Source organism: Antechinus flavipes, chromosome X (assembly GCF_016432865.1).
Source record: "Antechinus flavipes isolate AdamAnt ecotype Samford, QLD, Australia chromosome X, AdamAnt_v2, whole genome shotgun sequence".
NCBI lineage: Eukaryota > Metazoa > Chordata > Mammalia > Dasyuromorphia > Dasyuridae > Antechinus > Antechinus flavipes.
The window spans coordinates 84,986,261-85,002,721 of NC_067404.1; the positions used below are offsets into that span (position 1 = coordinate 84,986,261).

A 16,461-nucleotide genomic window follows, 5' to 3' on the forward strand; every position below is an offset into this window, starting at 1 on the left:
CTGTGCAAATCCCTTCCCTGCTCTAGGCCTTGACTTCCCTTTCTGCAAAATGGAGATTCACTAGGCCATGTCTGATGTTCCTTCCTATGTGAAATCCCAAAAGTTTCCTTGGAGAAGGCAGGCAGATTATACCCTAATAAGGTCTGCCTCTCTGTCACAGAACTTGGATAGTTCTTTTCCAATCAGCTCCAAATGTAGTTGCTCTCTTTAGCTCAGCTGAGCTGTTTTCAGTAAGTTGTCAAGTGGAGAACAATCTAATTAAACTTAAACCATACCAAAGGGAGAATTACTTGTAGTCACAAATTTGAGGCCTGGTAAGCAAGTGGGGTTCAAACAGAGAGTGAGTGGGGTGGGGGGAGCTGGTTAGTGGAGAGAATGCTGGACTGGGATCGCTATGTCGGCTCCGCTTATGTGACCTTGGACCAGCCACTTTGCTCTATGAGCTTCAGCTTCCTTGTCTATAAAACAAAGGGGTTAAATTCCCTGGTCGCTGAGGTTCCTTCTACCTCTAGACTGAGAACGATCCTGCTTTTTCCTCCTTCCTCCCTCCAGTTTGGGAAGAACCCTAGAACCACCACCTCTTACTTTCAGGGCCGATCTAGTGTGAGCTTCAGCACTTGAAGAGCAAGGCCGTGGTGGGAGCACTACCTCCACTTTGGAAAGATTCCGGGTTCCTGTAGCTTGGGCGGAGATGGGAGGCAGAGATCCGGTCGCACTTGGTTATTTGGAACCACAGCCGAAGACCATGTTAGCGAGACAGCTGCCCTAAGTCACCCTCAGAACCGGCAGTAATGCTGCATCCCAAGTGTCAGAAAACCGGTCCCATTGTTAGGCCTCCTTATCTGGCATTTTTGAGGCAACACTGACCCCTCGTGGCTGTTTTCTTAATTGACCTGGGGTTTTTCTGATCTCTCCCTTTTAATACATTATACTGTTCTTGGCCTTGTGAAGCTGATTTTGATGCTTCCTTGACTTTAGTTTCTTTATATGCCCCGCCCCCCCAACTAAGCTCCGAGCCTGTCCCTATTGTCCATGTTAGCTCTTTTTTCCCCCTTTTATTTATTTTTAAAGCTTTTTATTTTCACAACATATGCACATATAATTTTTCAACAATGACCCTTGTATAGCCTTATGTTTCAGATGTTTCCCTCCTTGCCCCCCGCCTCCTCCCCCAGACGGCAAACAATGTTAAACATGCTAAAATATATGTTAAATCCAATATATAGAGACATTTCTACAATTCTCTTGTTGCACAAGAAAAATCAGATCAAATAGGAAAGTGTAAAAAACAAAATGCAAGTGAGCAACACCAAAAAGAGTGAGAATGTTACACTGTGATCCACACCAGTCCCCAGAGGGAAGACTGTGAGAGCCCCGTCCATCAGAATTGATTGTCATATAATATTGATGTTGCCGTGTATAAAGGTCTCCCGGTTCTTGGCTCAGTTCACTCAGCATCGGTTCGTGCCTCTCCAGGCCTTTCCAAAATCATCCTTCTGATCATTTCTTCTAGAACAATAATATTCCATAACATGCATGTATCCTAACTTATTCAGCCATTCCCCAACTGATATGCACCCAGTTTCCAGTTCCTTGCCACTATAAAAAGGGCTGCCCCAAACATTTTTGGCACATGTGGGTCCCTTTCCCTTCTTTAAGATCTCTTGGGCGGGAGGCAGCTAGGGTAGCAGTGGGTAGAGCACCAGCCCTGGAGTCAGGAGGACCTGAATTCAAATCTGACCTCAGACACTTAACACTTCCTGGCTGTGGGATCCTGGGCAAGTCACTTAACCCCAATTGCCTCAGCAAAAAGTAAATTTAAAAAAATAAAGAGTAGATCTCTTTGGGATCCAAACCCAATAGTGAGACTGCTGGATGAAAGGGTATGCACAGTTTGATAACTTTTTTGCTTGGTGGCTTTTTTAAGCTGAGCTGTGTCACTTCCAATCTGATGAGAAGAGAGACCCTCTGAAGCCTTTCTTCAAATCACTGATAAAAATTGGTAAACATATGGAAACACTTACTTGAAGTGCTGCCAAGGGAAGAAATAGGGCCAGATACTACACTCCATGACCCCAACAATGTAAATAGAAAGAACCCTTAACTCCTCCCTCTACCCCCGACTGTTGTCAAATGGCAAAGAAAGAGGGGAGAAGTCACCTCCCCCCCACTTCTTGGCTGAGCTGAGGCCCAGGGGTGAGGAATATTGCACACAAGGTCAGGAGCTTTAAGTGTGTTGATTGGTTTGGCTAAATGAGGTTTTTTTTTCCTTTTCTTCCTTTTTCTTTTCTTTACAAAAATTCTTTCTTCTAAGGGATGGCTCTCTTGGGAGGGGGCAGGAGACAGGAGGAAATCCAGGGAAGGTGATAACCAATGACATCAACACAAAATGATGTTGTCAAAGATGTTAAATAACCCAGGAGCAAGCACAGATCCTGGACCTCCCGCTACATACTTCCTTCCAGATTAACATCAAAGCTTAGTGACTTCTATACTGTGTGTATAGCCCCAGGATTCCCCATCTCTCCATCTTGTCCATAAAAATAGTGTGAAACTTGGTGGATGGGTTGTTTACACACACACACACACACACACACACACACACACGCGCGCGCGCTTTTCCTTTTTCCAAATACATGCATAGTTTGCAGCATACATCTTTGCAAAACCTTGTGTTCTAAATTTTTCTCCCTCCCTCCCCGCCCTTTCCTCCTGCCCCTTCCCTCACACAGCAAGCAATCTGTGTTGCACAAGAAAAATCAGATCGAAAGGGAGCCCCCACACACACTTTGGTGGATGTTTTGCGCGGGTTCTTTTGGCGGAGCGGGGATGGGGGGTGGGGGTTAGGCAGGTAAGGCTTATGTAAGGGGGGGGGGCGGGGCGGGATGACGGCACGTCCCAGGAAGCCTCCTGCTCAGGAGGAGCTGGGAGCTGGGCCTTGAAGGAAGCCAGCAAGGAGGAGGTGACCGGGCCGCCGTGGGGAGGAAGGGGCCGGGGCAGAGACAGCCTGTGGCCGCCTTGGGCTCGAACCTTGAAGCCTTCCCCTTGGGAGCCTGAGCCAGCCTTGGTTGGAGACTTATTTTCAAGCGGCAGTTAGCCAGGGGATCACTAGATGGCACTATCGGCTAAAAAATCAGATCAGCAAACCGTCTCGCTCAGTTCCCCCGCCCCTTTCTCCTTTTGTTCCTTCGGGAGGTAGCTGGACGCTCAGGCGCAGGCTCCCGCCAAGCGGGGCAAAAAGGGGAGGGGGGAGCTAGGGGCGTGGCAGTCGGAAGCCTCGCTTACCCCGGGCTGGGCGGGAAGGGGCGGAGGCCGACGGCGGGCCCTGGGCGGTTAGAGGACTCCTCTTGCCTGTGGCTTCCCCTGCCCTCCCCTGCGCTGGGGCCGGCTCCTGGTAAGACGGGACGGGTGGGGGGGAAGTGGTGGCGGGGATGGAGGGGGGGAAGGGAGGTGGCAGGTGCGGCTGGGGAAAGAAAACCGGGTTGTGAGGGGGTTACTATAAAGCTTAGCTCCGCGCCTCCCCTTTTGTCTCCCTTCCCCCCGCAGCCCTTCCATGTCCCGTGGGCTCTCGGGGTCGGGCCTGGGCCTTGAGGAGTCGGGGTTAAGGCGGGGTATCGGGTCCGGTTCAGGGAGGGGTAGGCCTCGTGTATTCTAAGCCGGGCCCGTGGCGTCAGGCCCAGGATGGGGCGGGGCCTCCTGAGGAAGCCCCGTGGTCCCGCCGGGTGCGGTCCCGCCGAGTGCAGTCCCTCTGCGTGTCCTGCCTCGGGCTCTTTCCCCCGGGCTCTTGCTATCGCTCCCTGCATTCTGAAGCTTTCTCGAATGACTCCAGCCGCCATTTGCCCGTGGGGTCACTTTCTCGTCACTTTGCAGACTTTGAGGTCCTTAGTGTTTCTCTGCCCCTCCCCCTTTGCACTGGCCCATGTGGAGGCAGAGGGAGCTATGATTCTCAAAGGGGCCCAACCAGACGTTTATTTCTGGATCTCCTCAAGGGAGTGATGGGGGCGACTGGGCCCTGACCCCTTGGGGTTTTGATCTCACATTTCCTGGAAAACAACAGGCCCCTAGAGGGGCTGCTATTACTTGCAGTGATCCTCAAAGTGTAGTCCAAAGAATTGTTGGAATCTCTGAAACTCTTTCAGAGGATCTACAAATTCAAAATTATTTTTTATTTCTAATGCAGTTAATAGCTATAAATCTAACCCATGTGAACAAAAACTCCTTGAACAGATCGTCCGTGGTTTTTTAACAACATAAAAATACTGAGAACAAAAGTTTGAAAACCACTGCTTTAAAATCTCATTGATTTCGTTGCTTCAGTGTGGAGAATCTGACACTCCTCCCCCCCATTCTCCTTCCCCCTCCCTCTTCATAACTGCAGACACCTGGGGTGGCCAAAGCCAGAGATGGAAATGGGTCTGTGACGGACAGGACAGACTGTGGACTGCCTCCTCGGGACTGTAAGTAGAGGGTGCCCCCTGGCTCTGTTTCCATGGGGATGGGGGGAGAGAAAAAGTAAGATGGAAAGTTTCTTGCACTAGGAGGGGGTGATTTCTCAACCCGTGACCCAACTGCAAGGAGAACACATACTTGGGCTCCATCTGTTTAGGAGTGAGACAGATCCCCCTAAAGCTTGCCGTGTGTATTGTGGTAGGCACTGAGAGGGATGCAAAGGTGGCCATGTGGTGTCCTGGCAGAGTGTGCCAGTTACTTGGAATAAGGAGATTTGGGCATTTGAGTCCTAGTTTTAGGAAACTCTGGGTGAACTTAATTTTCTGGAAGATGGAAGTAGGGATGCCTTGAAGGCAGCTACCAGAGAGGGGCAAGGAAGGAAGCATTCCCGGGTTCAGAAGTGAATGAGCCAAGGTAGAGAGCTTTGGAGGTCTTCCCAGAGCCTGTCAGCTTGGTAGGGATATAAACAAAGAACATTGAGCTTGTTCTTAGCATTGGCCCATGCTGAGGCGTAGCAAACTATGGGCAAGTCCCGAATTCGTGCTTAGCCAGCTCTGCTACTAGAAGCATGGGGGGTGGGGGGGAGAATCCCATGGTGGGGAATCCCATGGAGGTGCTTCCATTTTCTCCTAACACTGTGCTATCCATTTGGTCAGCAGCAGCTCAGAATTCAGAGTTCTCCGGGCTGCAGAGACAATGGTTCTGGGAACCTCTAAGGAGATTTTTCTTGGGCTCGAGATGGACCAGGAATGTTTGTGGTAGATATCTCCAACACATAGAAAATGAAAAGCATCCCTGGGATAGATAATGTATGTATGTGAGAGAGAGAGAGAGAGAGAGAGATTAGTGAGGGAACGCCCTCTTCCAAGAAGTTGGTATCATCTCTGCAACTTTCCAGACTCAGTTGTCTCAGGTACAGAAAGAGCAAGTCAGAATCACCTAGTAGATGTGTCTCTGAGGTAAGGCTTGAACCCAGGGCTTCCTGGCTTTTTGTTTATTACCCTTTCTACTGGTAAACCTCATGTGATAGCAGTAGTGGCCAGGGTGAGGGGAGGGACACCTGAGCCTGCTGGTAGTATGAACCGGCCCCCGTCTTTTGGTAGTGTTTATGGAGACCAGCCTGGTAGCCTGCCTAGATCCTTGTGCTGGTGAAAGCATTAAAAATCAGGACAAAAGCTTGTTTTGCTGCATTAGGAAATTTATTGCCATACTTTTTAAGTGTCTGATAAAAACAAAAACAATGAATTTAATAATGTAATTCAGTTAAACAGGCATCTCTTACACATATTCAGTGCCAACTTTTAGAGCTACAAAGACAAAAAGGGAAGGCTAATACTCTTCCAGAAGCTTCTATTCCACGGGGCCAACCTGTGGAATATCACTGTCACAGACTCCTCATGCTGCCAGAAAGAATGACCCAGAGAGAAGCTGAGTTTTACAAGACTGATACTTAATAGATGTGGCCAGAGGGTATCGGTAGTTGGGTCGGCCAGTAGCAGTAAGAGATGGTAAGCCAGCCAGGCCTTCTGGTCCTGTTGTGGGAGCTGTAGCTCTTTTGGAAACTGATCCACGAGGGCCACTGGGATCCGAAGGCTTTGCAAAGTGTACTCCCGGCTCTGTTTTTTGGGTTGTTTCTAAAAAGAAAAAAAGAAAAAGTGAGTGCTTGATCCCAGCCTCTGGAAAGAGACGAGAGTTCTCTTTAAACTCTTTATTGCCCCAACATTATAAAGTTTAACATGAATAGGTTTTGACCAGGGAACCAGTCATAGGGTTTTAGAGCTATGAGAAACATGAGAAGCATGTTTTTCAGGTGAAGAAACCAAGTTCCAGAGATAGGAAACAATTGAGGTAGCACAGGTAATACTCTGGGTCAGTAATTCTAGCGGCTAAAGAAGGCAACTTGATCTTGGCTGTACAAACTAAAAGAGGAAAAAAGCCTTCCCTTCCATCAACACTTACCTGTCCTTCAGTGGCCCCCCGGGTTCATGATGGTATACCCCCTCCAGTGGGACACAGTTCAACTTCCCACACCTTATTCTTTTGGAGGATTCTGGTCCATGTCTGCCCTTAAAATAAAAACCACACGTAGTTCCAAATGGGGAAGATAATCTCTTCCATTCAGATCAGCCCTGGTTCTACTATCTCATTAGAATCTTAATTAACTAATGAAAGGAAGCCCCAGGTGGTACCTGTGATTTCAGTGACATAAAACTGTGAACTTCCAAACCTTTATTGATAATTTTGCTCTGTTTCCATGGTTATTTCTATATCACAGAGAATAAGGGGCACCCTGGGGTCAAAAGATGTATGTCTGGATCTCAGTGACTGGGATGATGGAGCAAATCTTTTCTCTGGATTTACTTCCTCACCTGTATATTGGGCATAAGGATGGGGGAATGGTAGACTAGGTGCCCCATAGGATTCCTTCCAGATCTATGTTTTTTGACAAAAGGCAATCACTCACACCTTCCTCAGGTCCCATCTGAGATCCGATGTTCAGTTCTCATTCAGCACTGCATTTTGGGAAGAATGGCTAGTCCCTTAGGATGGAGATAAAACTTGAAATCTTCTTAGTGAAAGCAAAGGTAGTTGAGGACGTTTCACGAAGAGGTAAGATGATTTGAGGAAGATGTAATTTCTGTCTTTAGACAGAGATAGAGGCAGAGACTGCAAAAAAGAAAAAAACACAGTGAGATACAAGGTAAAGGCCACAAAAAGACACAAAATATAGGAGGCAGACGCTATAAACCACCCCCCTCCTCCCAAAACACAACAAAAAGAAAAGACAAAAAGCTGTAAACAAGATTGCAGACAAAGGTCGTATCTCCTTCCCCAAAGGACCTCTCCTTTGGGCCACAGGCAGTAAAATTCCCAAAAGCCCAGACAGAGGAACAGGTGATATCTCCTGTACCTCCGTCTGGGTTATTGGGGAAATATTTCCCAAAAAACAAAATGGTGATACAGGCGGTATTTCCCAAAAGGCCAGTCGGAGGCACAGGTGTTATTTCCAAATAACCCAGACAGACACACGTGATATTTCCCAGAAGGCCAGATGGAGGCATAGGCGATATTTCCCCCAAACAAAATGGAGGTACAGGCGGTATTTCCCAGAAGGCCAGATGGAGGCACAGGCGATATTTCCCAAAAGCCCATTCGGAGGCACAGGTAATATTTCCCCAAAAGGCCAGATGGAGGCACAGGTGATATTTCCCCGAAAACAAAATGGAGGCACAGGTGATATTTCCCAAAAGCCCATTCGGAGGCACAGGTGAGATTTCCCCCAAAACAAAATGGAGGCACAGGTGATATTTCCCCAAAAGGCCAGATGGAGGCACAGGCGATATTTCCCAAAAGCCCATTCAAAGGCACAGGTGATATTTCCCCAAAAGGCCAGACGGAGGCAAGGTGATATTTTCCCAAAAGGCCCGACAGGCGCACAGGTGATATTTCCCAAAAGCCCATTCGGAGGCACAGGTGATATTTCCCCCAAAACAAAATAGAGGCACAGGTGATAGTTCCCAAAAAACCAGACAGAGGCACAGGCAATATTTCCCCAAAAGGCCAGACGGAAGCATGGTGATATTTCCCCAGTAACCCAGATGGAGGCACAGGCGATATTTCCCCAAAAGACCAGATGGAGGCACAGGCGATATTTCCCCAAAAGGCCAGACGGAGGCAAGGTGATATTTTCCCAAAAGGCCAGACAGGCGCACAGGTGATATTTCCCAAAAGCCCATTCGGAGGCACAGGTGATATTTCCCCCAAAACAAAATGGAGGCACAGGTGATATTTCCCAAAAGACCAGACAGAGGCACAGGCAATATTTCCCCAAAAGGCCAGACGGAGGCAAGGTGATATTTTCCCAAAAGCCCATTCGGAGGCACAGGTGATATTTCCCAAAAGCCCATTCGGAGGCACAGGTGATATTTCCCAAAAGACCAGACAGAGGCACAGGCGATATTTCCCCAAAAGACCAGACGGAGGCACAGGCGATATTTCCCCAATAACCCAGATGGAGGCACAGGTGATATTTCCCAAAAGCCCATTCGGAGGCACAGGCGATATTTCCCCAAAAGACCAGATGGAGGCACAGGCGATATTTCCCCAAAAGACCAGATGGAGGCACAGGTGATATTTCCCCAAAAGGCCAGACGGAGGCAAGGTGATATTTTCCCAAAAGCCCATTCGGAGGCACAGGTGATATTTCCCAAAAGCCCATTCGGAGGCACAGGTGATATTTCCCAAAAGACCAGACAGAGGCACAGGCGATATTTCCCCAAAAGACCAGACGGAGGCACAGGCGATATTTCCCCAATAACCCAGATGGAGGCACAGGTGATATTTCCCAAAAGCCCATTCGGAGGCACAGGCGATATTTCCCCAAAAGACCAGATGGAGGCACAGGCGATATTTCCCCAAAAGACCAGATGGAGGCACAGGTGATATTTCCCCAAAAGGCCAGACGGAGGCAAGGTGATATTTTCCCAAAAGGCCAGACAGGCGCACAGGTGATATTTCCCAAAAGCCCATTCGGAGGCACAGGTGATATTTCCCCCAAAACAAAATGGAGGCACAGGTGATATTTCCCAAAAGACCAGACAGAGGCACAGGCGATATTTCCCCAAAAGGCCAGATGGAGGCACAGGCGATATTTCCCCAAAAGACCAGATGGAGGCACAGGCGATATTTCCCCAATAACCCAGATGGAGGCACAGGTGATATTTCCCAAAAGCCCATTCGGAGGCACAGGCGATATTTCCCCAAAAGGCCAGACGGAGGCACAGGCGATATTTCCCCAAAAGGCCAGACGGAGGCACAGGCGATATTTCCCCAAAAGGCCAGACGGAGGCACAGGCGATATTTCCCCAAAAGACCAGATGGAGGCATGGTGATATTTCCCCAATAACCCAGATGGAGGCACAGGCGATATTTCCCAAAAGCCCATTTGTAGGCACAGGCGATACTTCCCCAAAAACAAAATGGAGGCACAGGCGATATTTCCCCAAAAGGCCAGACGGAGGCATGGTGCTTTTTCCCTAATAACCCAGATGGAGGCACAGGTGATATTTCCCAAAAAGCCAGGTGGAGGCACAGGCGATATTTCCCCAAAAGGCCAGATGGATGCACGGGTGATATTTCCCCAATAACCCAGACATCAGCATAGGTGAAATTTCCCAAAAGCCCATTCGGAAGCACAGGTGATATTTCCCCCAAAATAAAATGGAGGCACAGGCGATATTTCCCCAATAACCCAGATGGAGGCACAGGTGATATTTCCCAAAAGCCCATTCGGAGGCACAGGAGATATTTCCCCCAAATAAAATGGAGGCACAGGTGATATTTCCCAAAAGGCCAGATGGAGGCACAGGTGATATTTCCCAAAAAGCCAGGTGGAGGCACAGGCGATATTTCCCCAAAAGGCCAGATGGATGCACGGGTGATATTTCCCCAATAACCCAGACATCAGCATAGGTGAAATTTCCCAAAAGCCCATTCGGAAGCACAGGTGATATTTCCCCCAAAATAAAATGGAGGCACAGGCGATATTTCCCCAATAACCCAGATGGAGGCACAGGTGATATTTCCCAAAAGCCCATTCGGAGGCACAGGAGATATTTCCCCCAAATAAAATGGAGGCACAGGTGATATTTCCCAAAAGGCCAGATGGAGGCACAGGTGATATTTCCCAAAAAGCCAGGTGAAGGCACGGTGATATTTCCCCAATAACCCAGATGGAGGCACAGGCAATATTTCCCAAAAGGCCAGACGGAGGCACAGGCGATATTTCCCAAAAAGCCAGGTGGAGGCACGGTGATATTTCCCCAATAACCCAGATGGAGGCACAGGCAATATTTCCCAAAAGGCCAGGTGGAGGCATGGTGATATTTCCCAAAAAGCCAGGTGGAGGCATGGTGATATTTCCCCAATAACCCAGACGGAGGCACAGGCAATATTTCCCAAAAGGCCAGACGGAGGCACAGGTGATATTTCCCAAAAGGCCAGGTGGAGGCGCAGGTGATATTTCCCAAAAAGCCAGGTGGAGGCACAGGTGATATTTCCCAAAAGACCAGGTGGAGGTACAGGTGATATTTCCCAAAAGACCAGGTGGAGGCACAGGTGATATTGCCCCCAAACAAAATGGAGGCATAGGTGATATTTCTCCCAAAGGCCAGACGGAGACAAGGTGATATTTCCCTAAAAACAGAATGGAGGTGCAGGTGATATTTCCCAAAAGACCAAGTGGAGGCACGATGATATTTCCCCAATAACCCAGACGGAGGCACAGGCGAGATTTCCCAAAAGACCGGGTGATATTTCCCAAAAGACCAGACAGAGGCCCAGGTGATATTTCCCAAAAGGCCAGATGGAGGCACAGGTGATATTTCCCAAAAAACAAAATGGAGGCACAGGTGGTATTTCCCAGAAGGCTAGATGGAGGCACAGACAATATTTCCTAATAGCTCAGAAGAAGACTAAGGTGAGAATTCCCAAAAAGAGAAGAAGTTTAAGTTGTATCTCCCCACAGGCTCCCCCTCCCCAAAAGGTGTTGCAAGCATCATATTTCCCCCCAAAAAGCCAGAAATACAGGCTTTTTCTCCCCAAACATGGAGAGACTCAGTCTGTACCACCCCGAGGATGGAGAGATTCAGACTGTAGCTCTGTCAAAATGGCTCCAGTTGGAGCACAGGTTGTACCTTTCCCAAAACAGAAAGGCACAAGCTAGAGCTTCCAAAAGACCTCCATAGACAGGCTCCAATTCTCCACAAGGAGACAGACACACAAGCTGAAGCTCCCCAAAGATAGCTCCAGATACAGGAACAAGCTGTAATCCCCACTAGGTAATGATTGCCCAAAAACGATGTAGCCACTCGTGGAAATTCCTAAAAGGAGACATAGACACAGAGGGGCATTTTTAAAAGGAGACAGCCACAGCTGGACTTCTCCAGAGGCAAAAATGCAACTTGTACCTCCTTTGGGCAGAGGAGGCCCAGGATGCATCTTTCCAAAGATGAAGGATCAGTCTGTAACCCCCCAAAAGAAGCTGGCACAGGCTGTATTCCTCCTCCCCCCAAGTACAGCTTGTGCCTTCTTAAAAGTGGGAGACTCAGGCTTTAACTTTCCAAAAGGAGACTGGTATAAGTGGTAACAGCCTAAAGGCAAGGAGACTAAAGCTATTATTCCCCCCACTCCCCCCAAAAAGATGACTTCAGATAGAAGCACAAAATAATTCCCCAAAGGGGATGCAGGCTCTGGTGGTAATTCCCAAAAGGCAATGCAGGCACTGGTGGTGAAATTCCCAAAAGATAATGCAGGCACTGGTGGTAATTCCCAAAAGGCGATGCAGGCTCTGGTGGTTAAATTCCCCAAAGGTGATATAGGCACTGGTGGTAATTCCCAAAAGGCGATGCAGGCTCTGGTGGTTAAATTCCCCAAAGGTGATATAGGCACTGGTGGTAATTCCCAAAAGGCGAGGCAGGCCCTGGTGGTGAAATTCCCAAAAGATAATGCAGGCACTGGTGGTGAAATTCCCAAAAGATAATGCAGGCACTGATGGTAATTCCCAAAAGGCAATGCAGGCACTGGTGGTGAAATTCCCAAAAGATAATGCAAGCACTGATGGTAATTCCCAAAAGGCAATGCAGGCACTGGTGGTAATACCCAAAAGGCGAGGCAGGCTCTGGTGGTTAAATTCCCCAAAGGTGATATAGGCACTGGTGGTAATTCCCAAAAGGCGAGGCAGGCACTGGTGGTGAAATTCCCAAAAGATAATGCAAGCACTGATGGTAATTCCCAAAAGGCAATGCAGGCACTGGTGGTAATTCCCAAAAGGCGAGGCAGGCTCTGGTGGTTAAATTCCCCAAAGGTGATATAGGCACTGATGGTAATTCCCAAAAGGCGATGCAGGCACTGGTGGTGAAATTCCCAAAAGGCAATGAAAGCTCTGGTGGTTAAATTTCCCAAAGGCAATGAAAGCTCTGGTGGTTAAATTTCCCAAAGGCAATGAAAGCTCTGGTGGTTAAATTTCCCAAAGGCAATGCAGGCACTGGTGGTGAAATTCCCAAAAGGCAATGCAGGCACTGGTGGTGAAATTCCCAAAAGGCAATGCAGGCTCTGGTGGTGAAATTCCCAAAAGATAATGCAGGCACCGGTGGTAATTCCCAAAAGGCAACAAATATACAACCTATATCTCCACCTAAGGCACAAGCAGTGGCTCCTCTCAAACCAAGATGGAGGGAGAAGCACTATTTCCAAATGCATGTGTAGGCCCAGTGGTAGTAATTTCCAAAAGTGAGAATGGAGCCATAGGCAATAGTTCTCAGAAGGGCACAGAGGCACAGGCTGTAATTTCCAAAGAGGCAGAAGCATGGAGATTGATTTCCCAAATGAAAAATGGAGGCACAAATAGGTGATTCCTCAAATAAAAAATGGAGGCGTGGAGAGGTAATTCTCAAAATGAGGTACAAGCACAAATGATAATTTCCCAAATAAAAGATGGAGTGATCAGTGACAATTCCCCAGATGAACAAATGGAATCATGGGTGGTGATTCCCCAAATGAAGTGGAGGTACATGTGCCAATTTTCCAAATGAAAAACAGCTCTGACTAGCGCTCCCCCAAAGGTGGCTCCAGATTCTAGAGGCACAGGCTGTAACTCCCCACAGACCCAGGCCATAAGCCTTTGTGCCTTCAATGGCAACAAGAGGCCCAACTGTAACTCCCTCCCCCCAAGGACCAATACGCAGGCTGTGGCTCCCTCCAAAAAGATGGAGGCACAGGCCGGAGCTCCCCAAAGATGGCTCCACGTGCAGGCACAGGTGGTAATTCCTTAAAGGAAGTGGCAAGACAGCTGGTAATTCCCAGAGATGGCTCCAGATTCTGGAGGCACAGGCTGTAATTCCTCAAAGATGGTTCCAGATGGAGACCCAGACCATAAACCTCCATGCCTTCAATGGCAACAAGAGGCTCAATTGTAGCTCCCCTCCCCCCAAGGACCAATACACAGGCTAGTGCTCCCCAAAGATGGCTCCACATGCAGGCATAGGTAGTAATTCCCAAAGGAGGCAGCCTCAGAGGTGGTCATTCCCAGAAGGCGATGCAGGCATAGGTGATGATTCCTGCAAGATGGCCCCAATGGTAGAGGCTGGCTTCTCAAATGACTCCAGATGCATTCCCAGGCCACAAACCTTCCTGCCCTCGATGGCAACAAGAAGCCCAATTGTAGCTCTTAGCTCCCCTCCCCCCAAGGACCAATATAAAGGCAGCATCTCCCTTTGAAAAAAGAGAGGCACAGAGGCACAGGCTGTAGCTCCCCAAAGATGGTTCCAGATACAGCCACAGGTGGTTATTCCCAAAGAAGGGAGCAGCAGAGGTGGTAATTCCCAGTAGGCAATGCAGGTACAGGTAGTAATTCCCAAAGGATACCTCCAGATGGCAGGCGCAGGATGGTAATTCCCAGAAAGCAACAGACATACAGCCCATCTCCCCATAATGGGAGGCACAGGCTGTATGTATCTTCCCCCAAAAAACAAGATGAAGGCACAGGTAGAAATTCCCAAAAAGCCACGATGGAGACACAGGCTGTAATTTCCAAAAGGTGGCAGACGCCTAGAGATTGATTCCAGAAATGAAAATGGAGGCTCAAATAGGTGATTCTTCAAATAAAAAATGGAGGCATGGAGAAGCAATTCTCAAAATGAGGTACAAGCACAAATGGCAATTCCCCAAATAAAAGATGGAACAATGAGTGGCAATTCCCCAGATGGAATCATGGGTGGTGATTCCCCAAATGAGGTGGAGGTCCATGTGGCAATTTTCCAAATGAAAAATGGCTCTCACTGAACTCCCAAAACTGGCTCCAGGTGAAGGTAGACTCATTTCCAAATGCTAGAGGCACAGGCTGTAGCTCCCCAAAGATGGCTCCAGATGACAACCAGGCCATAAACTTCAAAGGCCACAGAGAGTTTAGCTCTCCCCCCCCAAGGACCAATATAGGATGTGACTCCCTTTAAAAAATGGAAGCCCAGGCTGTAGCTCCCCCAAAATAGCTCCAGATGCAGATCAAACTAGTAATTCCCCAAAAGCCTGTAATACATGTGGCTAATTGCCTGAAGGTAAGTGGACATATAGCCTGTAGCTCTTCCCAGACCAACATGGAGGTACAAGTGATGATTCCTAAGAAACGAGATGGAGGCAATGATGGAAATTCCCAAAATGATATATGGGCATAGATAGTAATTTCCAAAAGCCACGGAGAGTAATTCCCAAAAACTCGAGGCAGAGGCTGTCATTTCCAAAAGGAGACATTAGTGTGGACAGCAATTCCCAAATGAAAACTGGAGGTACAAATAGGTGATTCCTCAAATAAAGGATGGAGTCGTGGAGAGGTAATTCTCAAAACGAGGTACAAGCACAAATGGTAATTCTCTAAATGGCATGGGGGGACGAGGAGTGGGCTTCCCCAAATAAAAGATGGAATGACTAGTGGTGATTCCCCAGATGAACAGATGGAATTATGGGTAGTGATTCCCCAAATGAAGTGGAGGTCCATGTGGCAATTTTCCAAATGAAAAACGGCTACTAGAGCTCCCCAAAGCTGGCTCCAGGTGAAGGCAGACTCCTTTCCAGATGCTAGAGGCACAGGCTGGTGCTCCCCCAAAGGTGGCTCCAGATGGACACCCAGGGCACATAGATTTCCTTGCCCTCAAAAGCCACAGAGGCTCAAACTATAGCTCCCCTCCCCCGAAGGACCAATGCACAGGCTGTAGCCTCCTCTGCCAAGATGGAAGCACAGGCTAGAACTCCCCAAAGACAGCTCCACATTCAGGGGATAGGTGGTAATTCCCAAAGGTGGTTTCAGACTCTAGAGGCACAGGCTACAGCTCCCCAAATGACTCCAGATGCAAGTCCAAGCCATAAAACCACCCAGGCCTCTGGCCACAGAAGCTCAAGACTACATTTTCTTCCCCCTAAGGACCAATATACAAGCTGTAAACTCCCTTTCAAAACTGGAGGCACAGGCTGCAGCTCCCCCAAAATTGCTTCAGATGCAAGCACGGGTGGAAACTCCCAAAAGGAGGTGGCAAATTCTCAAGGAGATTGATTCCAGAAATGAAAATGGAGCACAAATAGATGATTCCTCAAATAAGAAATGGAGGCATGGAGAGGTCATTCTCAAAATGAGGTACAAGCACAAATGGCAATTCCCCAAATAAAAGATGGAACAATGGGTGGTGATTCCCCAAATGAAGTGGAGGTCCATGTGGCAATTTTCCAAATGAAACTGCCTCTTACTGGAGCTCCCCAAAGTTGGTTCCAGGTGAAGGCACTCATTTCCAAATGCTAGAGGCACAGGCTGTAGCTCCCCAAAGATGGCTCCAGACGCACACCCAGGCCATAGAGATTTCCTTGCCCTCGATGGCAACAAGAGGCCCAATTGTAGTTTCCCACCCCCCAAGAACCAATACACAGGCTGTGGCTCCCTAAAAAGATGGAGGCACAGGCTGGTGCTCCCCAAAGATGGCTCCACGTGCAGGCACAGGTGGTAATTCCCAAGGAAGTGGCAACAGGTAATTCCCAAAAAGCAATTTAGGCCCAAGCATTAATTCCCAGAAGGTGGCTCCAGGTGCAGGCTCAGAAAGTAATTAGCAAAGACATACACCACAGATCTCCATGTGATGGGATGCATAAGTGGTGGGATGCACAAGTGGTAGCTCTTCAAAACCAAGATGCAGCAGGCACAGGTAGGATTCCCCAAAGGTCCGGTAGACTCGGCCTGCAAAAAGAAGACAGAAACATGTGCAGTGATTCCCCACGTGAAAAACCGAGACATGATTTCCCCAATTAAAAGATGGAGGCATGGAGAGGCAAAAGCACAATGTTCCCCAAACAAGTGTATACTGACCCGAGCGTACAGACGGAGTCGGGGGAAGACAGGCAAGTGGTGACCTCCTCAAATGAAGGCTGACTCCAGGTGAAGGCAGATTTTGATTTGCACATGCCAGAGGCACAGCC

General features: G+C 48.5%; 2 protein-coding genes across 3 annotated transcripts; one reads left to right on the forward strand and one right to left on the reverse strand.

Moving 5' to 3' along the window:
• Window positions 1-5,626: 5,626 nt before the first annotated feature.
• On the reverse strand, window positions 5,627-16,446 carry LOC127543176 (uncharacterized). Its single transcript, XM_051969193.1, has 7 exons — window positions 16,362-16,446; window positions 16,107-16,222; window positions 14,287-14,392; window positions 11,418-12,425; window positions 6,916-7,116; window positions 6,409-6,515; window positions 5,627-6,083 (listed from the first exon to the last, which is right to left on the reverse strand). The coding sequence occupies exons 1-4, from the start codon at window positions 16,444-16,446 to the stop codon at window positions 11,467-11,469; spliced, it is 1,266 nt and encodes a 421-aa protein (XP_051825153.1). The 3' UTR covers window positions 5,627-6,083; window positions 6,409-6,515; window positions 6,916-7,116; window positions 11,418-11,466.
• On the forward strand, window positions 7,115-9,489 carry LOC127542924 (uncharacterized). 2 transcript variants are annotated; one of them, XM_051968836.1, is made up of 5 exons: window positions 7,115-7,923; window positions 8,061-8,164; window positions 8,336-8,577; window positions 8,750-8,991; window positions 9,269-9,489. In XM_051968836.1, the coding sequence occupies exons 1-5, from the start codon at window positions 7,740-7,742 to the stop codon at window positions 9,487-9,489; spliced, it is 993 nt and encodes a 330-aa protein (XP_051824796.1). In that variant the 5' UTR covers window positions 7,115-7,739. The 2 variants fall into 2 exon arrangements, with proteins under 2 accessions (XP_051824796.1, XP_051824797.1); XM_051968837.1 differs by having other exon boundaries at window positions 8,819-8,991.
• Window positions 16,447-16,461: the final 15 nt, after the last annotated feature.